At 46.7% G+C, this 25,903-nt stretch overlaps 1 protein-coding gene across 4 annotated transcripts in view; it reads left to right on the plus strand.

Moving 5' to 3' along the window:
- LOC120368851 (cytochrome P450 2H2-like) overlaps window positions 1–25,657 on the plus strand; it is a 68,321-nt gene extending 42,664 nt beyond the window's left edge. For 3 of the 4 annotated variants that reach the window (XM_039481515.1, XM_039481516.1, XM_039481517.1), the window contains 9 exons: window positions 2,496–2,608; window positions 3,914–4,076; window positions 5,308–5,457; window positions 7,815–7,975; window positions 10,460–10,636; window positions 11,025–11,166; window positions 11,850–12,037; window positions 21,660–21,801; window positions 24,959–25,657. In XM_039481515.1, the coding sequence (XP_039337449.1) occupies window positions 2,496–2,608; window positions 3,914–4,076; window positions 5,308–5,457; window positions 7,815–7,975; window positions 10,460–10,636; window positions 11,025–11,166; window positions 11,850–12,037; window positions 21,660–21,801; window positions 24,959–25,140 (1,418 nt within the window). In that variant the 3' untranslated portion in view covers window positions 25,141–25,657. Of the gene's footprint in view, window positions 1–2,249; window positions 2,273–2,495; window positions 2,609–3,913; window positions 4,077–5,307; window positions 5,458–7,814; window positions 7,976–10,459; window positions 10,637–11,024; window positions 11,167–11,849; window positions 12,038–21,659; window positions 21,802–24,958 lie in introns of those variants that run through there. The other variant, XM_039481518.1, reaches the window with a different exon arrangement.
- The last annotated feature ends 246 nt before the right edge of the window (window positions 25,658–25,903 follow it).

Here is a 25,903-nt window from a genome sequence, read left to right on the forward strand (position 1 = left end):
TATTCCAGTTACATTATATTCACACTCATTAGCATATTTTCATAAAATCGTATGGCGTGCAGCGTCACAGGAGGCTCCGGGAGATGGCCCTGGTGCTGCAGGAGGCAGAGCAGACACATGGAGCAGATGGAGTAGGGCCCTGCCATGCAGGGAGGCAGCTCTGCACTCTAGCTGGGGTCTGCTGACCCGACCATGGTGCTTGCAATCCCAACTGCCGCAACCCCCAGCAGCAACTATGCTTGGCGTGGGGCACTGCCTGGCCTCCCCTCCGTGGGGGACCCCCACCAGGAAGAGATGAGAATGGGGCCCAATCCTGAACCTTCTTGCGTAAGGGGTGGGATGCTCTTCCAGCTGGGCACGTACCCTGATCCAATTTGAAAGTGGCGCAATCCGGGTTCAGGTGGTGGGGACAGCAGTCCCTTTGTATGGGAGCAATGGATCATGTGGTGTAGAAAATTACCCCCCGCTTCCTGGCATTGAGAGAGCGATGGGGGTGACTGCGGGTGGGGGGAAGCAGCACTCTCTGCTGTGTCTCATGCTCCATTTGGAAACCAAAGCAAAGGTGATAATTTATGATTTATAAATGTTGTTAAAAGATAGAAATGCTAATACTCATGTTGCAATCAAGGCCTTTATTTATAGGCAGCTGAATTTTTTATTTTTTTTTTATTTTGTGAGTCTTCTGTGCAAATGGCCCATCTCTTGTCATAAAATTCTCAAATCAGCCCATGGGTAGATCTAATTGAGTATCACTGTCCTAAGTTATGTCTACCCTAAAAGCGCTACGGCTCTGCAGCTATGGCACTCTAGAGCTGCAGTGTAGATGGTTCCTACATTGACAGAAGGGGTTGCTCTGTCAGTGTTGTTAATCCAACTGTCTGAGAGGTGGTAGCTAGGTTAATGGAAAAATTCTCCTCTCAACCTAGCTGCATATACAATGGAGGTTAAAGTTATCTAACTACGATGCTCAGAGAGAAAGTTTTCATAGCCCTGAGTGACATAGCAAAGGTGATCTAATTTTTAAGTGTAGATCAGACATAGCAGTCTGTGGCTAGGGTGTGACAAAAGAGTGCTACAGTGAAGAAAACGTAAGTCTTAGAGAAATGGAGGCAGAGTTAAGGTTGTTTGGTGATATTAGACACCCAGTGTAACACTGTGGCATAGAGGTCTTGTGTGGTCCTCCAGTGTATAAACAGGGGAGCAGTGAATAGGAATAGGGGTATGATTTTGCCTCTGTGTACTGGTCTGGTAGCCACATTTTTAAAAGGATGTTGAAAAATTATAGCGAGCTCCTTGAAAAGCTCATTCTGTTTAGCTCCTCAAAATGAAGACTGAGAGGTGACTTGATTATATGGAATAAACACCTTCAAGGGGAGAAAATAGCAGCTATTAAAAGGCTGTTTAATATAGAGGGAAAAGGCAGAACAAGACCCAGTGACAGGGAGTGGAAGCCAGACAAACTCAAATTAGAATGAGGCATGTTTTTAATACTGAGGGTGATTAACCACTGAACAGACTACCAAGTGGTGAATTGTCCATCTCTTGAGGTCTTCACATTGAGATTTGGTGCCTTTCTGGAAGATCTGGCTATTGGTTATACCCAGGATGTCAGAATAGAGGATCTAGATTCTTCTGCCTGAAAGTCTTTTGACTCAATGTTAGCTCTGCATTTAAAAACTTTGAAACCACTTGTTTTCTTTTAAGCTCCACCCTGACCTGAGGAGTTGGTCCTTTCGCATCATGGACCCTGATCAAATCCCATTAAAATAAATGGGAATATTTCCACTGACTTCCAGGTCACGTCAAGTCTTGCATCTCAGAGTCTTTATGTTTCAGTTTGAAACCAAGAATTATACAGGTTCAATATAAGGGGGAGGGGAGGATCACACCATTTTTGAAATGTTAACCAGACTTTGTGAAATCTCCAAAAAGGTTCAGGATTCAGTTTCAATTTTTATCAAACATTCAGCTTGGTGTTTTTCTTAAGTGTCTGCTGCTCATCGATCTATATGCTAAATCCTGGAGAGCAACATGAAAAGGAATCATCATTATATGTATATAATGTTCCAGGAGGTACTAAGCCGATGAGGAACATTTAACCTGATGGGTGCAGAGAGAGGATGATTTCATGATAGTTTGGGCAGTTTGACAGGGATTCAGTTTATGATTAATTGTCATGCTCTGTCAGTGAGTACACAAGGGCAAACAGAGATTATATACCAATAAAGGTTCAAAGGAATTCATTCCTAGTGTGAGAGCTCCAGTCACCATTGTTAGTTCAGAGTTTATCTTGTTAACTCAGAGGAACTGAGAGCTCCTATTGGCTAATTGCTTGCACCCCCTTTTTCTGTGTAGAATATAAAAACTGAGGAGTCTGAAATACAAAGTAACCCCCTGTTAGAACCCAGAATAATTGCTGCACTCTGCAATGGAACCTCTGGGAGTAACAACTGTTTTCCTGGTGATTTGTGTTTCTTGCCTTCTTTTCCTTTCAGCATGGAGAAAGATGTCTGGAAGCGGGAAGCTGCCTCCTGGCCCTGTTGCTTTTCCCATCATAGGGAACACACTGCAGCTGACTACGAAGAATTTACCCCAACATATAGATGAGGTAAGGGTGTTTTTATGGTATCAGTTGCTGGGTTATAGGTGGACATTAAGCAGAGCCTGGCTTAAGCCTAGGCTGGTGGCAATTCCACATCAACTCAAATTTCTGACTTCTTATTTCACAAAACAATCAATCTTAGATGCTAGATGTAAATGGTTGGTGATAATATATTGCTCATATTAGAGGGGCTCTTATTCACAGCTAATCCAGAGTGCTCCCCCGCCCCCCGCAGCTGCACTGAAATGTGTATGAGTTATCACAGGGTGCAGAAAGTGGTCTCGTAGGTTACGTAAGGAACTGGCAATCAGGTGCCTTGCGTTCTATGCTTACCTCTGCTACAGACTCCAGGTGTGCTCTTGGGCGTGTCACTTAACCCCATCTGTGCCTTAATTTTCCCATCTGTAAAATTGCTCTAATGATATTTGCCTCCATCACAAAATGATGATAAGGCAGAAACTGCAGCTCAGGTTTGAAGAAATTATATTGTACTGTTGCATGTTCTGGCATTTTAGCAAGCTCTGCAAACACAGCCTGGGATTGGACAGACAGGTTTGATTTGTTCCTTCTTGCAAATCATCTCAAATAATGAGGATTGTACAGGGAAAATTCTGCCCCCAGTTACAGCTGTTCACCCTCAATGTCTTCACATCATGCCCTGAGATACAGATGTGTTTGTCCGTTGATTTGCACAGGTGTAATCAACTGGAAATTGAATATTAATTCTGTTGGTGATATAAAAGGGGAAACAGAATCTCACTTCTGTCTGTCTTTGGCTCTGCAGGGCTGACAGAAGTAAAATGAAGGGAAACGCTCTCTTGCTATTGTCAAATCAGCTGCCATGACTGAATAAACACAGGCAGCATTTCTGTGGAGTTAAAAGTGTCATTTTTACATAGAGCTTAAGATCAACATTGAAAGGCCCCATATTAATGCAGTCTGCTCTTATAATGAGATAATTGTATAACACAGACAGAATTATCTTGGGAGCACTCAGACACATCTATAGGGAAAAATGTTTAAAATTTGAGGATAACAAAATGAAGCACTGAAAAGTCAGGAAGTCCCAGATCCTCCAAGATATGTAGGTATGTAACTCATTGAAATCCATGGAGTTAGGCTCCTAAATACCTTGGAGGATCTGGGCTGAAATGGCCAACTCTGGATGATGATCAGTAGTAAAACCTGCCTAGTATTAGCTCAGTGGCATGAAAGCAATTCGTCAATTTATAATTTGATCTTCTCAAATTCTTATCCTAAATAAGTGGATCTAAGTTAAAATTTATTGGTCTTTGTGCTAAACTTTTACAGCTCAGTGAAAAGTACGGCTCAATGTTCACAATATACTTAGGCTCAGAACGGGTTGTGGTGCTGTATGGATATGAGATTATGAAGGAAGCTCTGATCGGTCTCGGGGAGGAATTCAGTGGAAGAGGAAGTATGCCATTATTTGAAAAAATGGCCCTGGAACCAGGTACATTTCGAATAACTTCAGCATATAGAGCTGATGTTCTCTGTATGGGGAGAACACAATTGAGAAGAGAAAAGTTTCAATAATGCAGTAGTAAAAATTGGATAAATAGTCTTGGTGCAGGAAAGAGCTCATTCTCCATTGCACCACTGGTTTACTGACCTGAATGGTTCTTAGCATATCACTACAGATTTTTGAGAAGTAACAACCAGGCCAATCTACTTTACAAAGTGCAGACTAAAACCAGGAGAGGAGGGCTGGATTGGCAAAAAGGGTCAGAACAAACCACGAATTCCTATCCTCTTCCTCCCCTGTCCTCACTAACTAGGTAGATTCCATGAGCAGAGAAGGATTTTTTTTTATCCTTTCATGATAAAAAGTGAGGGAGTAATAAATATGGAAATGCCAAGATGTTCTTTTCAGGAAGTCCTTTATCTCCTTTATTCATTAAGTGAAGTATAGTTATCTTACTATCACAGTGACTGTAAAAACAACCTTCAGCGTAGTTATTTGATTACACAGAAAAAAACTATGTGAAAGGAACATTATTAAGGTTGTAAAGTCAAGCACTCAGAAGTTAGGAAATGCTAGAGTTAAGATTTCAGAGCGGTAGCCGTGTTAGGTTGTATCAGCAAAAACAACGAGGAGTCCTTGTGGCACCTTGGAGACTAACAAATGTATTTGGGCTAGAACCAACTTCATCAGATGCATGGAGTGGAAAATACAGGAGCAGGTATAAATACATGAAAAGATGTGATATAATGGCCAATTAACACCTTTGCAGTGGTGGAATAATGGGGGGTTAGTAGTCAGTAGGGTGTCTTATAAATTGTTGCAGTGGGCCATAAAAACAGTGTCTCTGTTAAGTGTGAAACTCTTTTGTAGTCTGTGCCACCTTGTTTTTAGCTTGGACACTATAATTAACTGCTGCAGACCAGAGGAAGAGCTCGGTGCAGCTCAAAAGCTTGTCCCTTCCACCAACATAAGTTGATCCAATAAAAGATATTACCTCACCTACCTTGTCTATGTCATGTCCGGGGTCTAACATGGCGACAGCAATGCTGAGAACAGTAATGACAATGTAGCTGTAATGTCATCTCCATAGTAGAAAACGGGCACAATATCAGTTAAATTGAAGTTGAACCTTTGACTCACCAATGTTTGGGTATTTTTCAAATAGGCAAACTGAGTCTGGCCCTCCCTCCTTTCATTTCTGTTCTCTTCCCTTTTCCAGGTATTGTTTTCAGTAATGGGGAGCGGTGGAAGAATCTCCGTCGGTTTGCCCTCACTAATCTGAGAAATTTTGGGATGGGGAAGAAAAGCATTGAGGCGCGTATCCAGGAGGAAACCCATTTTTTGGTGGAAAGGCTCAGAAACACACACGGTGGGGATTGTTTCATGTCTGTTGGAATTTGAGGAGTCAAAGACTCTTGTCTTTCTATTTTTCATGACATTTAGTTCAAACGTCTTATAACTTAAGCCATTAATTGCACATATAACAACCTGTGTTAATGTAATGGGAAAGGATGGGTGAAATGTTCCAGAGATGACCATTTCTGGCTGTTTCTTTCTCACATTTTCTCCCCTGTGATCTGTGATTAATGAGCAAAGGGAAGGTATTTGTCTATAGAGACCAGCATAGTGAGCCATATTAGAGCAGGTTAGTTCCCAGTGTGTTGGATTAACAAGACACCGAGGCCTACAGTTTGCTGCTTCTCATTTTTTTCTCAGCTAGACGTCTGATACACATTTGGCACCTCCCTTCTATAGTGATGGGCTCCATAGGAATGTTTGAAATCACTGTGAACATTTACATGACACTCATTTTTTCTTATGTTATTCCTCTTCATTCCTTGCGGAAAATAGGGCCTTCCCTGGGGGCTTCCATCTTTGCCAGTCTCCTACTGCAGTCTTAGCTTCTTCCAATGTCAATTTGATAACTAACAATTCTGCTTATGTTGTGCATGTTCATGTTATTCATGGTCTACCTTATTGCTTCTTGCCATGGGGGTCCAACGCCTGTCTTATTATATTATTCCAGTCTTTTGTCCATGTATGTTCTAGCCAGCTGCATTCCAGAATTTCCTGTCCCATCAGTTTTTGTTTAATCTTTCTCCATAGTTCTTCATTTGTGATTTTTTTTCTACCCTTCTGATATTGAGGACTTGTCTACAGCAGCTGTTTATAAGAACTCAGAGTATAGGTAATAAGGTCTCAATACGTCTCCACATTTCAGCACGATGTAGTAAGACTGACTTTACAATGGTGCTAAATATTTGAAGTTTAGTTGAGGAGATAAGATTTGTATTTTTCCAGATTGGATTTAGAGTTACAAGGACGTGTCTGGCTTTTGCTATTCTGGCTTTAATGTCTTTGTCTGTTCCACCAGTTGTACTTGAGATTCTGCTGAGAAATATGAAATATCAGAGCTCTTCTGTATCAGTACCAGTGACACTCTTAAATAATTATTTATATTCCAGTAATGTCTAACAGTCCCAGCTGATATTGGGGATCCTTTGCGTATGGATTTTTGGAACAAATGGTTTGAGACAATCCCTGCCCCAAGCAGCGTACAACTTAAATAGACATGAATGAAACCAGTGGAAGAAATGAATGATTTTCCCTGCTATTTTAGAGATGGGGAACTGAGACCCATGCCAGTGTCTTAGCCACAAGATCATCTGCCTCTTGCAATATTTAATGCAACATTAAGGGCTAAATTAAAGTTGGCTCTGCCCATCTGGGAGAATTGTGAGTGGCAGAGGAGAATGCACTGAGACCCTTCCCCGCCCATGGTACAGGCAGAAGAGAGAGCCACTTTACTGCTGCTTCTGCTGCTTGTGCACTCTGAGCCAAGGGGCAGCTATTGCTGTTGGGAATGAGTCAAAGAGAATCGACGGGTGAGGGACATGAGCAGGGGTCTGGTGCATGAAATGCTGCTTCTGGATGTTCCCCATGAGCACTGTACTCTCAGGTCAGAGGGTGCCCATAATTCCCAGGAATGTTGTGCTGGTCTCTCTGATGCTGCAGCCCCAGATTAGCTCTCAGTTAGCAGCCCTGTATGTTCCTTGTGCTTTTGAGGAAAGGAGAACCTGAAATGGAAGCTACAATGTCACTGGTGAGCCAGTGGGAAATTCAGCCTCCCCATCTGTGTTAGCTGAGCTGTGGGGCCTGCTTAGTGCACTCTGAAGGCGGAAAGCAGACCCATCCCCCTGCTGTTGTGCTGGGAGCCTTTATTCCTTCCCTAGCACAACAACAGTGTATTTACACGGCACGGCCCGGGCTGGCAGTGCCAAGGGGAGATTGCTGCGCTCTGGGAGTTAGTGATGATGCTACAACAAGACAAGCAGTGGCTCAGGCAGAGCCCTCTGAGCAGGATCCTGTTGTGAAAGGGCTGGGATCCTTTCTGTGAAATGGACCCCAAGACAGACATGCAGGTGTCACTCAGAGAGTCACTGATGCCCCCTGGTCAGACCAGAGTGTGCCAGGCAGAGAGCAGACAGAGTGAAAACTGATCAGCAGCAGAAAAAGTGGCAAGTGTTTAATTTAGTGTGTGAGAGGTAGGAGGTGGGATTGGGGCAGGCCTAACCCATCCTCCCCAGGGAATATTGCTATCAGCCCCACCTTGAGCCTTTCCCTGTGGTTGGGGATCCACAACATCACTGTGCTGCCAGTGACTCTGATGCGGAGGGTGAAGACACTGAATTAAAACTGACTCTTTTTAGTTTTGTTTTGCTCCAGGGCGGCCATTTGACCCCACCCTCTTCCTCACCCATGCCGTCTCCAATGTCATCTGCTCGATCGTCTTTGGGGACCGGTTTGACTATGAAGATAAGAAGTTTGTGACTTTAATAAATATCATAGAGGAAAATGGCAAGCTCCAGCGCTCTCCCTTGACAGCGGTATGTTCAGAGGTTTATTCCATTCTTCTCCATTATACTGGGCAGGGGCAGAGATTTTGTTTCTTTAACTACACCTCTACCCCGACATAACACTGTCCTTGGGAGCCAAAACGTCTTACCGCGTTATATCAAACTTGCTGTGATCCGCCGGAGCACGCAGCCCCGCCCCCCTGGAGCGCTGCTTTACCACGTTATATCTGAATTCGTGTTATATCGGGTTGTGTTATATTGGGGTAGAGGTGTATTAATTTTCATTAAACAATTGTGATTTCAGATTCCCAAAACGGTCTCCTTCTCCTCATTAGGCTTCTGCTACTACCAAACTGATCCTCCAGCTTCTTTCCATGGGTTGTTTAAATTCCCTCACAAAACACTTCATTAGCTCAGAATTAAGTTTGCTTGAGGACATTCTCTATCAACACAATTGGTAAAAATCAAGGAAATCACCAATAAAAACACTGATATCAACATCAATATCAAAACATGCCCTAGCAGTTTTGCAATGTGATAGGTGAATGTGATCACATTCTTCACCTCCAAAGTAAACTTCCTTTCACTTCCAGTTCACAGCCAGCCACCACACACACCCCTTTCCCGAAAACCTCACCAATTGCACAATGAAGGGTTAAACTCTCCGCTGGCATATCTCAGTCAAAATAAATGGAGTTACACCACGAGACCCTTTAACTGTCACTTCAGGAAGTCTAAAGTGTATTTTCCTTTTAAAGTCTATAATGGTTTATTGCTGCCTAAGAAAATCTGTGGTCAGAGCTAAGGTTGGACACTTGAGTGCAGGGCCAGCTCCAGGGGTTTTGCCGCCCCAAGCAGCCAAAAAAAAAAAAAAGCCACGATCACGATCTGCGGCAATTCAGCGGGAGGTCCTTCGCTCCGAGCAGGAGTGAGGGACCCTCCACCGAATTGCCGCCGAAAAGCTGAAAGTGCCGCCCCACTCTGGAGTGGCCGCCCCAAGCACCTGCTTGATAAGCTGGTGCCTAGAGCCAGTCCTGCTTGAGTGGGTTTTTTTGTTTGTTTTTTCCCCCCAAGAAAAGGATGTGTATAGTGGGGATGGTTTCATGTTGGAAGAAATGAAGTGTGTCTTAGCTGATATAACTGAATGTCTTTGACGGGGTCCCTGGGGTGCAACCTGGAACTGTGGTACTGCCGAACCTCTGTCCCTCCAACCTGGGCGCCCTGTCACCTGTGATGCCATGAGAAGCTGCAAACCTATGGCAGGTACCTACACAGCAATCCACAGACAGGGACACATCCAGCTGAGTTACATGAATGCTTCTCCCAGCCACTCACGAACTAACAATAGCAAGGCTCCAGCCAATTCCCACCAGCTCCCCAGCCTTTCTCCCTGCCCTGGTCAGAAGCCTGACCAATATACGTTTATAACGCAGTCTGCCCCTCCCTCAATGTGCAGAGGACATGCACCAGTTTTTGTTTCTAAGCAGATTTCTCAAGTACTTCAACCAAAACCCACTGTTCTAGGTAAAATATAAAACAGATTTATTAACTACAGAAAGATGGATTTTAAGCGATTATAAATGGTAGGCATAAAGGATAGAGATGGTTACCAAAAATATAAAAATGAGCTCACAATCTAAGTTCTAGAAACTAATCAGGAGTTGAATTAAGCAGGGTCTCACCCTGATAGATAGTCCAAGCAGGTTACAGATCTTCAATACACAGTCTGGAATTCTCCTCCAGCCCAGGACCACCTCCCCAGTTCAAAGTCTTTGTCCTCCAGATGTGTTTCCAGATGTTGAGTTGTGGGAGGAGAGGGGCCAAAATATGTGGCCACTGTTCCCTCTTTTATATCCTTAGTCCCTGTGCCTAGAAGACACTTGTCTCAGCATGTCCTGGAGAGCTTCCAGAGTCCCTTGGTTGAGAATCTCGCTGGAGTGGTATTGTGCAATGGGGTGACGGGGTCCAGTAGTCCCTGTTGTGTGGTGCTTGCGCAACTGTCCTTGAAATGTAAATGCCTTGATTACAAGTCTCCTGTTTATTAGTGGTCACTGGGTACACTCTGTCCTCAAGTACCTTCCTGTGAGTGGTTTGCTTTCTTTGTATATATTTCAGTCACAACCGTACAGCAAAATCTCATAACTTGATCCACACTAATGACATGCACATTTGGACAGAAAAATGTGTTTCAGCAGATAATGATTTTTCGTATATCTTGCAGGGTATGCTTTGCATTAAACATATTATAATTATATGAGAGTGGTGAATATGGGGTTCCAGGGTGTTGCTTAGGAGTACAGAGTGCCACAATGTCACTGCACTGCTTGTGAGGAATTTATGTATGTTGCGTAGTCTGATTTAGTAGAGTTTGCAACGTTATGTTGCATCCATTTTGATAAAAAGGTGCCACAGAAGTATTGTATTGTGCTGCTGTAGTGAGTCATTTGTGTGAACGCTATGATTATCTGTTGTGTCCAGATAAATCCAGCTGTGTTTTTCTTTCACCCTTTACAGCTGTACAATTTTTTCCCGACTCTCATGGATTACATGCCTGGGCCTCACCACAAGCTATTTAAAAATGCTCAGGAGTTCAGCAGATTTGTTCTGGAGAGAGTCAATATGCACAAAGAGTCTCTGGATTCCAGCTGTCCTCGAGACTTTATCGATGCTTTCCTCATCAAAATGGAAGAGGTATGTGAGGGAAGTAGCCCTTCCTCTTTACTGTGGAGAGGGTTATATGTATCATTGGGATTAATTTGTTAAGCAATAACAGAGTACATGGCTTTGGAGAAGACCTGAGGGGGACACATGGTCTCTGCCCAAGGAACATACATTATAATGGTTAAGCTCTGCTCTCCTCCTTCATGTAAAGAAAAAAAATCACCTTATTGGACAGAAAAGGCCCAATGCACCACAGTAATGATGCTGAAATCTCAAGTGCAATTGGCATATGGGTGGGATTTTTATAATGATCAGAGGTGGGTCATCTGTTGGGTAGAAGAAAATATATATGAATATCTGAATATATTCTACACTTTTACTGTCAAGAATCAAAGATCTTCACCAAATCTTTTTGCAGGAGCGAAAGAATGGCCAGTCAGACTTTAATGTGGGAAGTTTGGTACGAAGCACAGTAGAGTTATTTATTGCTGGAACGGGGACAACCAGCATCACCATGAAATTTGGACTCCTGATTCTTCTGAAATACCCAGAAATAGAAGGTAACACCATTACAACGGACATTACTTGTCCCCATATTGATAGTCTGAGCAAAGGGTCCAAAAGGCTGAATGGGCCATTCTGATTGAATTCATCTCTCAAATCCAGATCAGTACTGAGGCTCCCACGCATGGGGAGGAATTAATGCAGTGGGAGCCTCTGCTGTCACTGACTGTGTGGTGCCTGTGCTGTGAGTCACAGATACTTTCACACTCCAGGCATGTGAAATGGCAATGTCATTGTGTCTTCAGATTTAGTCAGTTTGTCAGTGTCAGGATTGTGTAAGGTTCTAAATCAAAGTTCTGCCAGTGCTAGAGACTATGCACAGAGCAGTCAGGTGCAGGGTGAATTCCCACCTCATGAGCTTCCTCCATCTGCACAATGATGATTGACTTTGGTGAGGAAAGGTTTAGGACCAATCTCTTGCTGAGCAGTTGGTTATATGCACTTGTGGTAATATCCCATTATGTCTAGTTTGTATCATAACTGGGCATGAGTAAAATCACTGCATTGGAATTATATTATTGCATTTTGTCATAGCTGCCATGATCAGTAGCTTCTGTAACACCAAACTGACCAGTTTTGTTATAATCCCAATTTGCATATAGTGTGACACAATGGTGAGCAAATCTCTGTGAATCCTGTTCTTTATCATTATTGTTAAACCTCATTAATCCGATGACAGAGAAAGTTCGTGAAGAGATTGACCATGTGATTGGCCGAAGCCGAAGCCCCTGCATGGTGGATCGAAGCCAGATGCCCTACACAGATGCTGTGATACATGAAATCCAGAGATACATCAATCTTGTCCCATTAGGTTTGCCACATGCCGTGACTAGAGATGTTCATCTCAAACAGTATGTTATTCCCAAGGTCAGTTCTCAATGGGTCCTTGAAGGGTCAAGTTCTTTTACCTTTTTCTCTTTTTAATGTTGAGTTATTCACTATAAAAATGCTTCAACTAGATTGTGTGTGGTGGCTGTTTTTGCTGATTTATCAATAATGTACCAGTTATTATTGAATCTTTTCAAACCTCTGCATGAACAGAAGAGCAGTTTGCAATCTGCAGGCTGGGCTTTCATTCCAGGACAGGGTTTCAGATCGCAGATGAGAAATAGGGAATAACTTTAGCAATGGTACTCAGCTAAGCTTTTGATATCAAACTAGTGTGTGCAAAAATTCTTCTTTCTATTTTGAGGCCAAAGAGATTTTGTTTCTGGGGAAATTTCTTGGCACAGTTAGTTCAAAAACAAAACAATGTAGCAAATGCGAATGAGCAATGACTGAATAAGTTCAAAAAGTTTTGGAACCCTCTTCACCTCTGCTTAGTTCTGAACTGAATGCAAGTCAATCAGTACAAATATGAAACAAAACAAAAACTACACTTCAGGATTAAGGCATTTTTAACAGTGAGTCAAGCTCATACAGTTAAGTCTTGGTTTTTGTATATTAAATGTTGAAAAATAGACTTAGATTTATATTAAATAGACTAACAGGTTCTAAGGCCGGAAGGATCATTCTTCTTCGAGTGATTGCTCCTATGCATTCCAGTTAGGTGTGCGCGCCGTGCGTGCACGGCTCCTCGGAACATTTTTACCCTAGCAACTCCGGCGGGCCGGCTGGGCGCCCCCTGGAGTGGCGCTGCTATAGCGCTGGATATATACCCCAGCCGGCCCGTCCGCTCCTTTCCTTCTTACCGCCCGTGACGGCCAGTTGGAACAGTGGAGTGCTCTGTTTACCTCCACAGCCCTAGTGTTCTCCGTTTGCTAAGTGTATATAGTTGGTTAAGTTACTTAAGTTAGTTAAGTTAGTTAAATAGTTTAGTTAGATATAGTGTAGTATGGGAATTAGGGGGGTTCGCCCCTCTTCTTCCACAGCCGGTGCGGGCTCATGCCCAAGGCACCGGGGTTCAAGCCCTGTTCGGCTTGCCAGCAGCACATGCCGATCGGGGACCCGCACGACTCCTGCCTGCACTGCCTCGGGGAGTCCCATCGGCCAGACAAGTGTCCGATCTGTACGGCGTTTAAGCCACGGACTAGAAAGGAGCGGGACTCTCGGCTGAAGCAGCTCCTTATGGAGTCGGCGCTATGCCCTGCCGCGCCAACCCCGGCGGCGCCGAAGTCTTCCTCGGCGTGCAGCGCACTAGCGGGCCCGAGCCGGTCCGGTACCGAGACTGTTCGAGCTCCACAGCCGGCACCGGCGTCCCGGCACCATTCCCTCTCTCCGGCGAGAAAACGGAAGACGGCGCAGACGGCCTCTAAGCCTCCTGCACCGGGACCGCTCACCCAGCCACCGCCGGCACCTCCGGCACCGACTGTGGTGGTGCACAAGTCGTGCACGGTTACGTCGACTCCGGCACCCCAAGAAAAGCCATTGAGTCCGGTACCTCCCTGCTCCCCGGTGTCAACCGCGGTCAAGCTACCTCTCCCGTCCACGCCCGAGACCTTCTCGACGGCAAGAGAGCTCATCGAGCTCACAGAGGCACCGAGCCTCCGGCCCCCGGCACCGCCGGTGCGGGCTGTTCAGTCAGCGGGCAAGCCGGCTATGATGCGGCCCCCGTCCCCTGACAGACGGGATAGACGGCGCTCCAGGTCTCAGTCCCGATCCCGGAGACGGTCGCCGTCATGCCGATCCCGGTCCCGGCACCGATCACCATCGCGGTACCGCTCCCCGTCTCGGCGCCGGTCGCAGTCCCGGTACCGCTCAGCATCGCGGTACCGGTCGCACTCCCGGAGATGCTCCTGGTCCTGGTCACCTGACTGCCGATACCGCAGGAGGTCCGGCTCCCGGTACCGTTCCCGGCACCGCGACTCCCGAAGCCGCTCCCGCCGCCGTCGGTCGAGATCGTGGTCGAGCTCCCGGCACCGACACAGTCGATGGTCCCGCTCTCGCTCCCGGCACCGTGACGACCGGCACCGATCCCCGGCACCGTCCAGGGACAGACTGGCGGCATCGACGGCGCAATCTCTGAGCATCTCTGCCCCCCCATGGCCCTCTCGCCAGCCCTCGGTCGCCTCTCAGGCATGCAGCGGTGGAGATCTCCGGGCCGACCACCAAGGCCAGGACCACGGACCACAGCAGTGGGACTTTTGGGCCCCCTGGGCCTACCACCAGGCTCAAGGGCTCCCCTTTCCCGCAGGCTCCGAATGCAGGATGCCGGAAGCCACGGTTAGCAGGCCTCCCCCATCACCACCGGGTGAGGCCCCACCGCCACCCGTTACGGTGGAGCATGCTGTGGCTGAAGTGGCTTCCCACCCCCTGGAAGACCCACCTCCAGAGGCCTTGGTCCAGGGTCTGTCCTCGTCTTCATCGCCGGACGAGGCGGTGGCGGGGGCTTCCACGGCGGATCCCCCCCAATTGACTTGCGGGCCCACCAGGATCTTCGCCGGGTAGCGAAGGCTATTGACCTCCCCGTGGCGGAGGTCGCTGAGGATGACGACCCGGTGACCAATGTGATTGGAGCTGAGGCCCCACTGCGGGTGGCCCTCCCATTCATCCGCACTATACAAAAGAACGCCACTACCATCTGGCAGTCACCGGCGTCCGTCCCTCCCACCGCTCGCGGAGTCGAACGCAAGTACTCGGTTCCTCCCACCGGCTATGAGTACTTATATACGCACCTGACTCCGGACTCCCTCGTGGTGCAGTCCGTCAATGACCGGGAGAGACATGGGCAACCTGCTCCGGCGCCAAAATCTAAAGACGCTCGGCGCATGGATTTGTTGGGCTGGAAGGTCTATTTGGCAGGGGGTCTCCAGCTCCGGATTGCCAACCAGATGGCTCTCCTTGCTCGCTACACCTTTGATATTTTGGTGTCCCTGTCTAAGTTTTCGGAGCTGATCCCAACAGCCTCCCGACAGAAGTTCTCGGCCCTCCTTGAGGAGGGCAGGAAAGCCTCCCGGTCCTCCATCCAGGCCGCTCTGGACTTGGCGGACTCAGGAGCCAGAACCCTGGCCTCGGGAGTAACCATGAGGCGCATCTCCTGGCTGCAGTCCTCCACCTTGCCGCCCGAGGTGCAGTACACCCTGCAAGACCTCCCCTTCGACACTCAGGGTCTCTTTTTGGAGAAAACGGACTCCAGGATTCAGACCCGCAAAGATGGCCGAATCACTATTCTCACCTTGGGTATGCACACACCGGCTACCCAGAGGAGGTCGTTCCGGCAGCAGCCCTACCGGCCCTTTACTCAGGCCAGGTCGCGACTGTATAATAGTCGAAGAGGCAGCCTAAACCACCATAGACCGTCAGGCAACAGGCGCAACCAGGCCCAGGTGCCTTCCAAGGCTCCTCAAGGGCCCAAGCAGGCATTTTGATGGGACGCCTGAGGGCGGCCCATCAGTCTCTTTACCGGATCCTTCCCCCTTATTTTGCAACCACCTTTCCCACTTCCTCCCGGCGTGGTCCCAAATAACAACGGACAACTGGGTACTTCATACAATCCAGTATGGTTACCGCCTTCAGTTTGTTTCGCCCCCTCCTTCCCACCCACCTTCCCTGTCCCTCTTCAGGGACCCCTCTCACGAGCATTTCCTCTTGCAAGAGGTCGAGACTCTGTTGAACTTGGGTGCCATAGAGGAGGTGCCGCACGACATGTGGGGCAGGGGATTTTATTCCTGATATTTTCTCATCCCCAAGGCGAAGAAAGGTCTATGACCTATACTAGACCTCCGGGAGCTCAACAGCTACCTGCTCAAGCTCAAATTTCGCATGGTCACCCTGCGGACCATCATTCCCTCCCTGGATCTGGGAGACTGGTTTGCCGCCCTCGATATGAAGTACGCGTACTTCCATATTGCGATTTACCCTCCCCATTGACGCTACCTACACTTCGTGGTCAACACCGCGCACTACCAATTTGCGGTGCTACCCTTCGGCCTTTCCACCGCGCCGAGGGTCTTTACCAAGTGCATGGCAGTGGTTGCCGCAGCCCTCCGCCATCGTTGCATACACGTCTACCCATATCTCGACGACTGGCTGATTCGCGGGCCATCCCGACAGCTGGTAGCAGATCAAATGGCCGAGATACTGACCCTGTTTCACTTCCTGGGCCTTCTCATCAATGCTGAGAAGTCCACTTTAACTCCATCACAACGAGTGGAGTTCATTGGAGCAGTCCTAGACTCCGGTTTGGCCAGGGCCTGCCTCCCTCGACCTCAGCACCAGACGATGGTCTCCATCATCCGGGACCTGCACACCTTTCCCACGACAACGGTTCAGTCCTGCCTACGCCTCCTGGGCCACATGGCGTCCTGCACGTTCGTGACCATGTATGCGAGGCTGCGCCTTCGCCCATTTCAATCTTGGCTGGCGTCGGTGTACCGTCCGCACCGCGACCCTCTGGACATGGTAGTCACGGTCACAAAGCCAATCCTCGGTTTGCTCAGCTGGTGGCTGGACCCAGAGGTCATGTGTGCAGGAGTCCCGTTCCGCCCTCCCCGCCCATCTGTCACCCTGACCACAGATGCCTCGGCATTGGGATTGGGGGCTCACCTGGGCGACCTCCACACCCAGGGCCTCTGGTCGCCCCAAGAGCTCTCCCTCCACATCAACGTCCGGGAGCTGCGAGCGATCTGCTTGGCATGTCACACCTTCCACGTCCATCTGCAAGGGCGCTGTGTGGCGGTGTTCATGGACAACACGACGGCGATGTTCTATGTGAACAAGCAGGGCGGAGCCCGCTCCTCCCTACTTTGCACGGAGGCAATGCGCCTGTGGGACTTGTGTAACCCACTCGATTCACCTGTCAGCGTCCTTTCTTCCAGGAGTGCAGAACACGCTAGCGGACCATCTCAGCAGGTCATTCATCTCCCACGAGTGGTCCCTTCGTCCGGATGTGGTGCTCACAATTTTCCAAAGGTGGGGGTTTCCCCGGATAGAACTGTTTGCCTCCAAGGAGAACAGGAAGTGCCACCGGTTTTGTTCCTACCAAGGTCGCTCCCCGGGCTCCCTGTCGGACGCATTCCTCTGCTCCTGGACGGATCACCTCCTCTACGCCTTCCCTCCATTCCCGCTCATACACTGGGTGCTACTCAAGCTTCGGAGGGACAGGGCCCGCCTAATACTCGTCGCTCCGGCCTGGCCGAGGCAGCACTGGTACACCCTGCTGCTCGAGCTCTCCGTTCGGGATCCCATTCCCCTTCCATTATGGCCGGATCTCATCACGCAGGACTTTGGCAGACTCTGCCACCCGGACCTACAGTCCCTCCATCTTACAGCTTGGTACCTATGTGGTTGACCCACGCGGAGCGGGACTGTTCGGCGGCGGTGCAGCAAGTCCTGCTTGAAAGCAGAAAGCCTTCCACTCGCTCCACCTACCTTGCGCAATGGAAGCGTTTCGCGCTCTGGTGCGATCAGCGCGGCCTTAATCCCTTCCTAGTCCCTATTGCTACAATCCTGAACTACCTCTGGTACCTTAAGGAACAAGGACTCGCGATCTCCTCCTTGAAGGTACACCTGGCAGCCGTGTCCGCCTTTCGTCCATCCATAGGAGGCCGGTCCATCTTTTCCAACCAGATGGTTTCCCGCTTCCTTAAGGGCCTGGACCGCTTGTACCCGCCGATACGACGTCCTACCCCGGCTTGGGATTTAAACCTCGTTCTGGCCAAGCTTATGGGAGCACCCTTCGAGCCCCTGGCCACGTGCTCCCTGCTCTCTCTCTCCTGGAAAACGGCTTTTCTCGTCGCTATAACGTCGGCAAGACGAGTTTCCGAGCTCCGTGCCCTAACGGTGGGTCCACCATATACTGTTTTCCACGGAGACAAGGTGCAGCTTCGACCACACCCGGCCTTCCTCCCTAAGGTGGTGTCGGCCTTCCACCTCAACCAGGAAATCTTCCTTCCGGTCTTCTTCCCGAAGCCGCACGCCTCACCTCATGAGCAACAGCTTCACACCCTGGACGTCCGCAGGGCCCTTGCTTTTTATATCGAGCGGACGAAGCCCTTCCGGCGTTCGCCCCAGCTGTTTGTAGCGGTTGCTGATCGCATGAAAGGAGAGCCGGTCTTCTCTCAGCGGATTTCCGCCTGGGTGATGGCATGTATCCGGACATGCTACGAGCTTGCTCGCGTGCCAGCATCCCGCCTCACCGCTCACTCTACGAGAGCGCAAGCCTCATCTGCCGCCTTCCTCGCCCATGTTCCCATCCAGGACATCTGTAGAGCGGCCACCTGGTCTTCTGTCCACACCTTCGCTTCCCACTACGCGTTGGTGCAGCAATCCAGAGACGATGCAGCCTTCGGCTCAGCAGTCTTACACTCTGCCACGTCTCACTCCGACCCCACCGCCTAGATAAGGCTTGGGAATCACTTAACTGGAATGCATAGGAGCAATCACTCGAAGAAGAAAAGACGGTTACTCACCGTTGTAACTGTTGTTCTTCGAGATGTGTTGCTCCTATCCATTCCAGACCCGCCCTCCTTCCCCACTGTCGGAGTAGCCGGCAAGAAGGAACTGAGGAGCGGACGGGCTGGCTGGGGTATATATCCAGCGCTATAGCGGCGCCACTCCAGGGGGCGCCCAGCCGACCTGCCGGAGTTGCTAGGGTAAAAATGTTCCGAGGAGCCGTGCACGCGCGGCGCGCACACCTAACTGGAATGGATAGGAGCAACACATCTCGAAGAACAACAGTTACAACGGTGAGTAAACGTCTTTTCTGATAGTTTAGTCTGACCTCCTACTTAACACGGGCCATGGAACTTGTTCAAGAGCACATCTTTAAAAAAAAAAAAAAAAGAATCCAATCTTGATTTTAAAAAATTGTCAGTGATGGAGAATCCATCACGTCACTGGGTAAATTGTTCTGATGGGTAATTACTCTGACTGTTAAAAACTTCCACCTTATTTCTGGTATGAAATTGTCTAGCTTTGGCTTCCAGCCAGTGGATGATGTTACATCTCTCTCTGCTAGGCTGAAGAGCCCATTATTAAATATTTGTTCCCCGTGTAGATAGTTATAGATTGCAATCAAGTCACCCCTTAACCTTCTCTTTGTTAAACTAAATAGATTGAGCTCCTTGAGCATATCACCATGTCATGAACATACAGCTAAGGGTAGCATAAAATCCCTCCTTTTCCTGTAAAGGGTTAAGAAGCTCAAATAACCTGGTTGGCACCTGACCAAAAGGACCAATAAGGGGAGAAGATACTTTCAAATCTGTGGGGGAAGGTTTTTGTTTTGTGTTCTCTTTGTGTGTTCTTTCCGGGACAGCAAGGAACCAGGGCAGGGAAAATACATTTAGTAAAGCCATACCTGAACTAAGTATCTAAGATTACACATTGTAAGTAATAGGAAGGAAATGCATTAGATTATTTTATGTTTTAGCTTGTGAATTTTCCCTAGGCTAAGAGGGAAGTTTATTCCTTTTTTTTTTTTTGGTAACTTTAAAGTTTTGCCTAGAGGGGAATCCTCTGTGTTCTTGAATCTGATTACCCTGTAAAATTACCTTTCATCCTGATTTTACAGAGGTGGTTCTTTTACTTTTTCTTTATAATAAAGTTCTGCTTTTAAGAACCTGATTGTTTTTAGTGTCCTAAAACCCCAAAGGGCTGGTCTATGCTCGCCTTGTTTGCTCTCAATCCTCCCCAGGAAAGGGGGTGATGGGGCTTGGGGGGCTATTTTGGGGAAACAGGAATTCCAAGTGATCCTTTTCCTAAATATTTGTCTAACTCACTTGGTGGTGTCAGCGATACCGTTCCAAGGACAAGGAAGAATTTGTGCTTGGGGAAGTTTTTAACCTAAGCTGGTAGAGTAAGCTTAGGGGGTCTTTCATGCGGGTCCCCACATCTGTAGCCCAGAGTTCAGAGTGGGGAGAGAACCCTGACACACCATAAGGCATGCTTTCTAATCCTTTAATCATTTGAGTTGTGGGCACCAGAACTGGACACAGTATTCCGGCAGCGGTCTCACCAGTGCCAAATATAGAGGTAAAATAACCTTGCTACACCTACTCGAGATTCCCCTGTTTCTGCATCCCAGCATAGTGTTAGCTTATTTGGCTACAGCATTATACTAGGAGCTCATGTTTAGCTGATTATCCACCACAACCCGCAACTCTTTTTAAGAGTCATTACTCTACTTGGGTAGAGGCCACATCCTGTAAGTCTGGCCTACCTTCTTTTTTCCCAGATGTGTACATTTACATTTAGCTGTTTTAAAATACATATTGTGTGCTTGCACCCATTTTACCAAGCTAGCTATATTGCTCTGAATCAATGACCTGTCCTCTTCATTATGTACCATGCCTCCAATTTCTGTGTCATCTGCAAACTTTATCAATGACAATTTTGTGTTTTCCTTCAAGTCATTGATAAAAATATTAAAATAGCATAGGGCCAAGAAACAGTCCCTGCAGATCCCACCAAAAACAGACCCACTCACTGACAATTTCCTATTGACAATTAAATGTTGATCCCTATCAGTTAGAGAGTTTTTAATCCATTTAATTTGTGCCATATTAATTTTGTATTGTTCTGTTTTTTAATCAAAATGTCATGTGATACCAAGTCATGCCTTACAGAAGCCTAAGTATATTAGGTTGTCACTACTACCCTTATTAACCACCCTTCTAATTTAATCAAAGAATGATAATAAGTTAGTGTGACAGAATTTATTTTCCATAACCCCATGTTGATTTGCATTAATAACATTACCCTCCTTTAGTTCTTTGTTAATCTAGTCCCATAAAATCTGTTCCATTATCTTGCCTGGGAGCAATGTGAGGCTGATAAGCAGTGTGAGGCTGATAAGCAGTGATTACTGCTGACTCATCCTGTTGACTCTTTTTTAAAATGGGCACAGCATTAGTTTTCTTCCAGTCTTCTGGAACTTCCCCACTGTTTGAAAACTTATTGAAAATCAACATTAATGGTACAGCAAGCTCCTCGGCCAACTCTTTAAAAACTCTCAAATGCAAGTTATCTGAACCCACTGGTTTCAAAATGTCTAACCTTAGTAGCTTCTGCTTAATATCCTCCAAAGATACTAGTGGACAGAGATATGAGGCCAAAAGGGACCACTGTGATCATTTAGTCTGACCTCCTGTGTAACATAGGCTATAGAACTTCCCCAAAATAATTCCTTTGATGTAGCTTCTCTCTCACTTGCAGGCGTATGTTGCAAGGTCTAATATACTGAATAATAATAAAATTTAGCTCCTGTATCTCAGGGCACTTTACGAAGAGGAGATAGTATCACTATCCCCAATTTACAGATGCAGTAACAAGGGGTCTGAGACTGAAAGTGACTTTCCTAAAGTCACTCAATGTATCCTAGCTCTGCCAGTGAGTAGTACAAAGGGTGGACTGTAGTTCAGTGGGCATAACTGTGCTCATAAAATTTTAAGATTTCTGCTTCTGGTTGAAAGCATGACATTCAGGGCATGCAAGGAAATGAAGAAAAACAAAGATGGATCCCACAGTCCAGCTCAGTGAATTTTGGGGGCTTCTCTCTTTTGGATAGTATCCACTTTAACTCTTTTTTTTTCTACATTTGCTAATTCAGGGCACCACGATATTCCCTGTACTGAAGTCAGTTCTATATGACAGAAGGGAATTCCCAAACCCAGAGCAATTTAACCCAGGACATTTCTTGGATGAAAATGGTGCCTTTAAGAAGAGTGACTTCTTCATGCCTTTTTCTGCAGGTAAAAGAAGTTGTTTTTATTTCAGGTCCCAGACTGTCTTCTAGCTTTGCCTTGAACTTTCTAGCGGCTCTCAGACTGTTTAGTGCAGAGTGTTTTCAGGTGTCCCATGCTAGCAGAGTCTCTCATGCTAGCAAAGCATCTATCAGTCTTTAAAGAGTGTCACTTCCTGTTCGTTGTCTGAAGTGAAATTTTTTACTAGATATACAATCCCCGCTCTTCGCTGGAGAGATATTGTAGAAATGCAGGGCTGGAAGGACCTCGAGAGGCCATCAAGTCCAGCCCCCTGCACTGATGTAGGATCACATAAATCTACACCATCCTTGACAGGTGTTTGTCCAGCGTGTTCTTAAAATCTTCCAAGAATGGGGATTTCACAACTTCCCTTGGAACCCTGTTCCAGAGTTTAACTACCATTAGAGTTAGAAAATTTTTGCTAATATGCAACCTAAATCTCCCTTGCTGCATATTAAGCATATTACTTGTCATACCTTCAGTGGACAAGGAGAACAATTGATTCCTGTCCTCTTTCGAACAGCCCTTAACATATTTGAAGACTGTTATCAGGTCCCCCCTCAAACATCTTTCTCAAAACTAAACATGCCCAGTTTTGTTAACCATTTCTCAGAGGTCAGGTTTTCTAAACCTTTGATCATTTTTGTTGCTGTCCTCAGGACACTGTCTAATTTATCCACGTTTCCTAAACTGTGAATCACAGAATTGGAGAGGATACTCCAGCTGAGACCTCACCAGTGCTGAGCAGAGTGGGATAATCACCACCGTGTCTTATATATAACACTCCTGTTAATACACCCCAGACAGGGCTGGTGTAACCACTAGGCAAACAAGGCAGCCAGCAAGGGCGCCAAGATTTGGGGGCACCAAAAAGTAGTGACCCACAATTTTTTTTACACTACAGTGGAGTCACATCTTACACGGGGTTAGGGTCTAAGGCCAGCATGTAAGAGGAAAATCAGGTATAGTGAAAATTACCATAAAGGACAGTACACACAGTATACACTGTATACACTAGAACAGGGGTCCTCAACCTATGGCATGTGTGCCAATTTTTATTTCAATGGCAGGCTGCAGGTCCCAGCCGCCACTGAGCCCACTGCCGGCCTGGTGTCCCGTTCACTCAATTGGCAGCAGGCTGAGTGGGGCTGGCAGTGGGCTGAGCAGGCCTGTGGCTGGGAACCCTAGACTGGCAGCGGGGTCTGGGGATCCATCCGCTAGCTCCTGCCAGCTGGGGTCCCAGCTGCTGGCCTTGCTCAGCCCGCTGCCAGTCAGGGTCCCAGCCGCCAGCCCCGCTCAGCTCGCTCAGCCCGCTGCCAGCCTGGGTCCCAGCAGGTGGCTCCGCTCAGCCCTCTGCCAGCCCTGCTCAGCCCGCTGCTGGCTGAGTGAACGGAACCCCAAGCCAGCAACGGGCTCAGCGGTGGCCGGGACCCGCAGCCTGCCATTAAAAAAGAATCAGCTTGTGTGCCACCTTTGGCGCACCTGCCATAGGTTGAGGACCTCTGTTCTAGTGTATACAGTGTATACTGTGTGTACTGCTACTTTATGGTAATTTTCACTATATGTGATTTTCCTCTTATGCGCTGACCTTAGAACCTAACCCCCGCATAAGACGTGACTCCACTGTATTCATTTTTGAAAGTTTATAATAAGCGATGCTCCAGGGGGAGGGAGTGGGACGGAGGGCGCAAGGTGGAAGTTTTGCCTTGGGTGCAAAATATCCTTGCACCGGCCCTGAATGTTATTAGCCTTTTTTTGCAACTGCATCACCTGGTTGACTTGTATTGAATTTGTGATCCACTATAACCTCCCTGGATTGTTTTCAGCAGTTCTACTGCTTAGCCAATTATCCCCTATTTTATAGTTGTGCATTATAATAGTGCAAATATAAGCATACTCTCCACTCCATTATCCAAGTCATTAATCAAAATATTGACTAGTATTAAACACAGGAAAGGCCCTTCTGGGACCCCATTTTATACACCCTCACAGTCTGAAAGCCAACCACTGCTAGCTACTCTCTGAGTATGTTTTTTTCAACCAGTTCTGAACCCACCTTAAAGTAATTTATCTAGACCACATTTCCCTAGCTCGCTTATGAGAATGTCATGTGGGTCTGTGTCAAAAGCCAAAATATATCACATCTACTGTTCCCCCTCTGTTTTTTAGGCCAGTAACCCTGTTAAAAAAGGAAATCAGGATGGTTTGGCATGATTTGCTCTTGACAAATCCATGCTGGCTATTCCTCATAATCCTATTATCTTCTAGGTACTTACCAATTGATTGTTTAGTTTGTTCCTGTATTTTTCCAGGCTGACTGGTTGACAATTCCTCAGGTCCTCTTTGTTCCCCTTGTTAAAGCTAGGTACTATGTTTTTCCATTGCCAGTCTTCTGGGACCTCACCCATCCTCCATGAGCTCTCGAAGTTAATTGCTAACAGTTCTGAGATTGCCTCACCTAGTTCCTTAAGTTCATTGGGCCCTGCTGACTTGACTACATCTAACTGATCTGAATATTCTTTAACCTGTTCTCCCCCTAATTTGGAGTGTGTTTCTTTCCCTTTGTTGTTAGTATTAATTGTGTTGGGTATCTGGTCACCTTTCACCTTTCCAATGAAGACTGAAGCAGAATGGGCATTAAATACCTCAGCCGTCTTGATGTCATCCAGGGGCTACTTAACTTCTCTACTTGACTCCAAGCAACTGCCACTCTGTTAACAGTGCCTTTCAGCCTTCTTTCTCCATCCTGTGATTCAGGACACCCACACCTCTCTACCTGTTACTTCTCCCCTGTTACTCTGTCATCACCATGTCACTCCCCCAGAATACTGTTTAGCTTGTTTGGGAAATGGATAATCTGTTTCTCAAACCCCACATCTTCCCACCCTTCATCCCCAACTGCCTTTAAAATGGCAATATAAGGAACTCAGTTCTTCAAATGATCTGTGAATTGCTTCTTAAATGCCCGCAAACTTTCTTAGTGTCCTGAACTCTGAGAGACAGCCATTATCCTCCATGCACTTATCTTGAATTACTCTGTGCATCTAATTTTAATACTGAGATTTTGCTTCCATAATAACCGTATTTAAAATGTGCTGCAAAGAAAGATCTCCAGCATCAACTCAAAATTCCTTTTTCATTGCAGGGAAGCGGATTTGCGTGGGAGAGGGTCTGGCTCGGATGGAGCTATTTATGTTACTGACAACGATTTTGCAGAACTTTACCTTGAAACCTGTCGTTGACCCCAAAGACATTGATATAACTCCACAGTCAAGTTTTGTGTCAAATGCACCAAAATCATTCCAGCTCTGTGTTCTTCCTCGATAAAGACAATGAAAAGTCACCTCAATACCTTAGACCTGTGCATTTGTTTGATTGTTTTTTATTCTGAACTCATTAACACAGGGATAGAAATAAACTCATTGTCTTCAAAGAGAAAGATCAACTACTAGTTTTTTATGTAACTTCAATTTAACAATTATATGTAGTATCAAAAATTAACTATAAAATTGACTCAGAACCCATGCAGAATAACTGTGTACTGGTCTCAGACAGGCTCAGGTGTGAAGAGAAGCTGGGTATGTTTTCAGTTCATTTGTGGTGTAGCTGACAATTATAGAAACTTCTTTAGGCAGATATAAGACTTCTTTATTGACAAGGAGTTACTAACTGCGTCCAGCCCTTTGGCTGGTCAGAGCTCATGAGAATAAATTGGGATGATGTAATGCTTTTGGCTCAATATCCTACTTTGATAGGCAGAGTTTCTGTGGCATTGGGCTGAACTAGAGTTTCCCCTCCCCTGCTCATTCATGCAATTTAAAATAAATGCACTGTTAATAAAGTTGCTCCTCGTTAATTTTCCAACTCATTTCAACACTTCTATATATTTACATATTTATGTAGTTTTGTGATACATATTCCAGACCTGGGGCCAAGCCAGGAGGTGCAGATTTCTTCACCAAATAGTCATTGAACCAACAAGACACGGCACCATTTTAGATTTGTTATTGGGCAGGACGTGGTAGTGAGGACCTCATGGAACAACTGGTTGTAGGGGACAACCTTGGTTCAAGTGATCATGAGCTAATTC

Source organism: Mauremys reevesii, linkage group 7 (genome assembly GCF_016161935.1).
Source record: "Mauremys reevesii isolate NIE-2019 linkage group 7, ASM1616193v1, whole genome shotgun sequence".
Lineage (NCBI taxonomy): Eukaryota > Metazoa > Chordata > Testudines > Geoemydidae > Mauremys > Mauremys reevesii.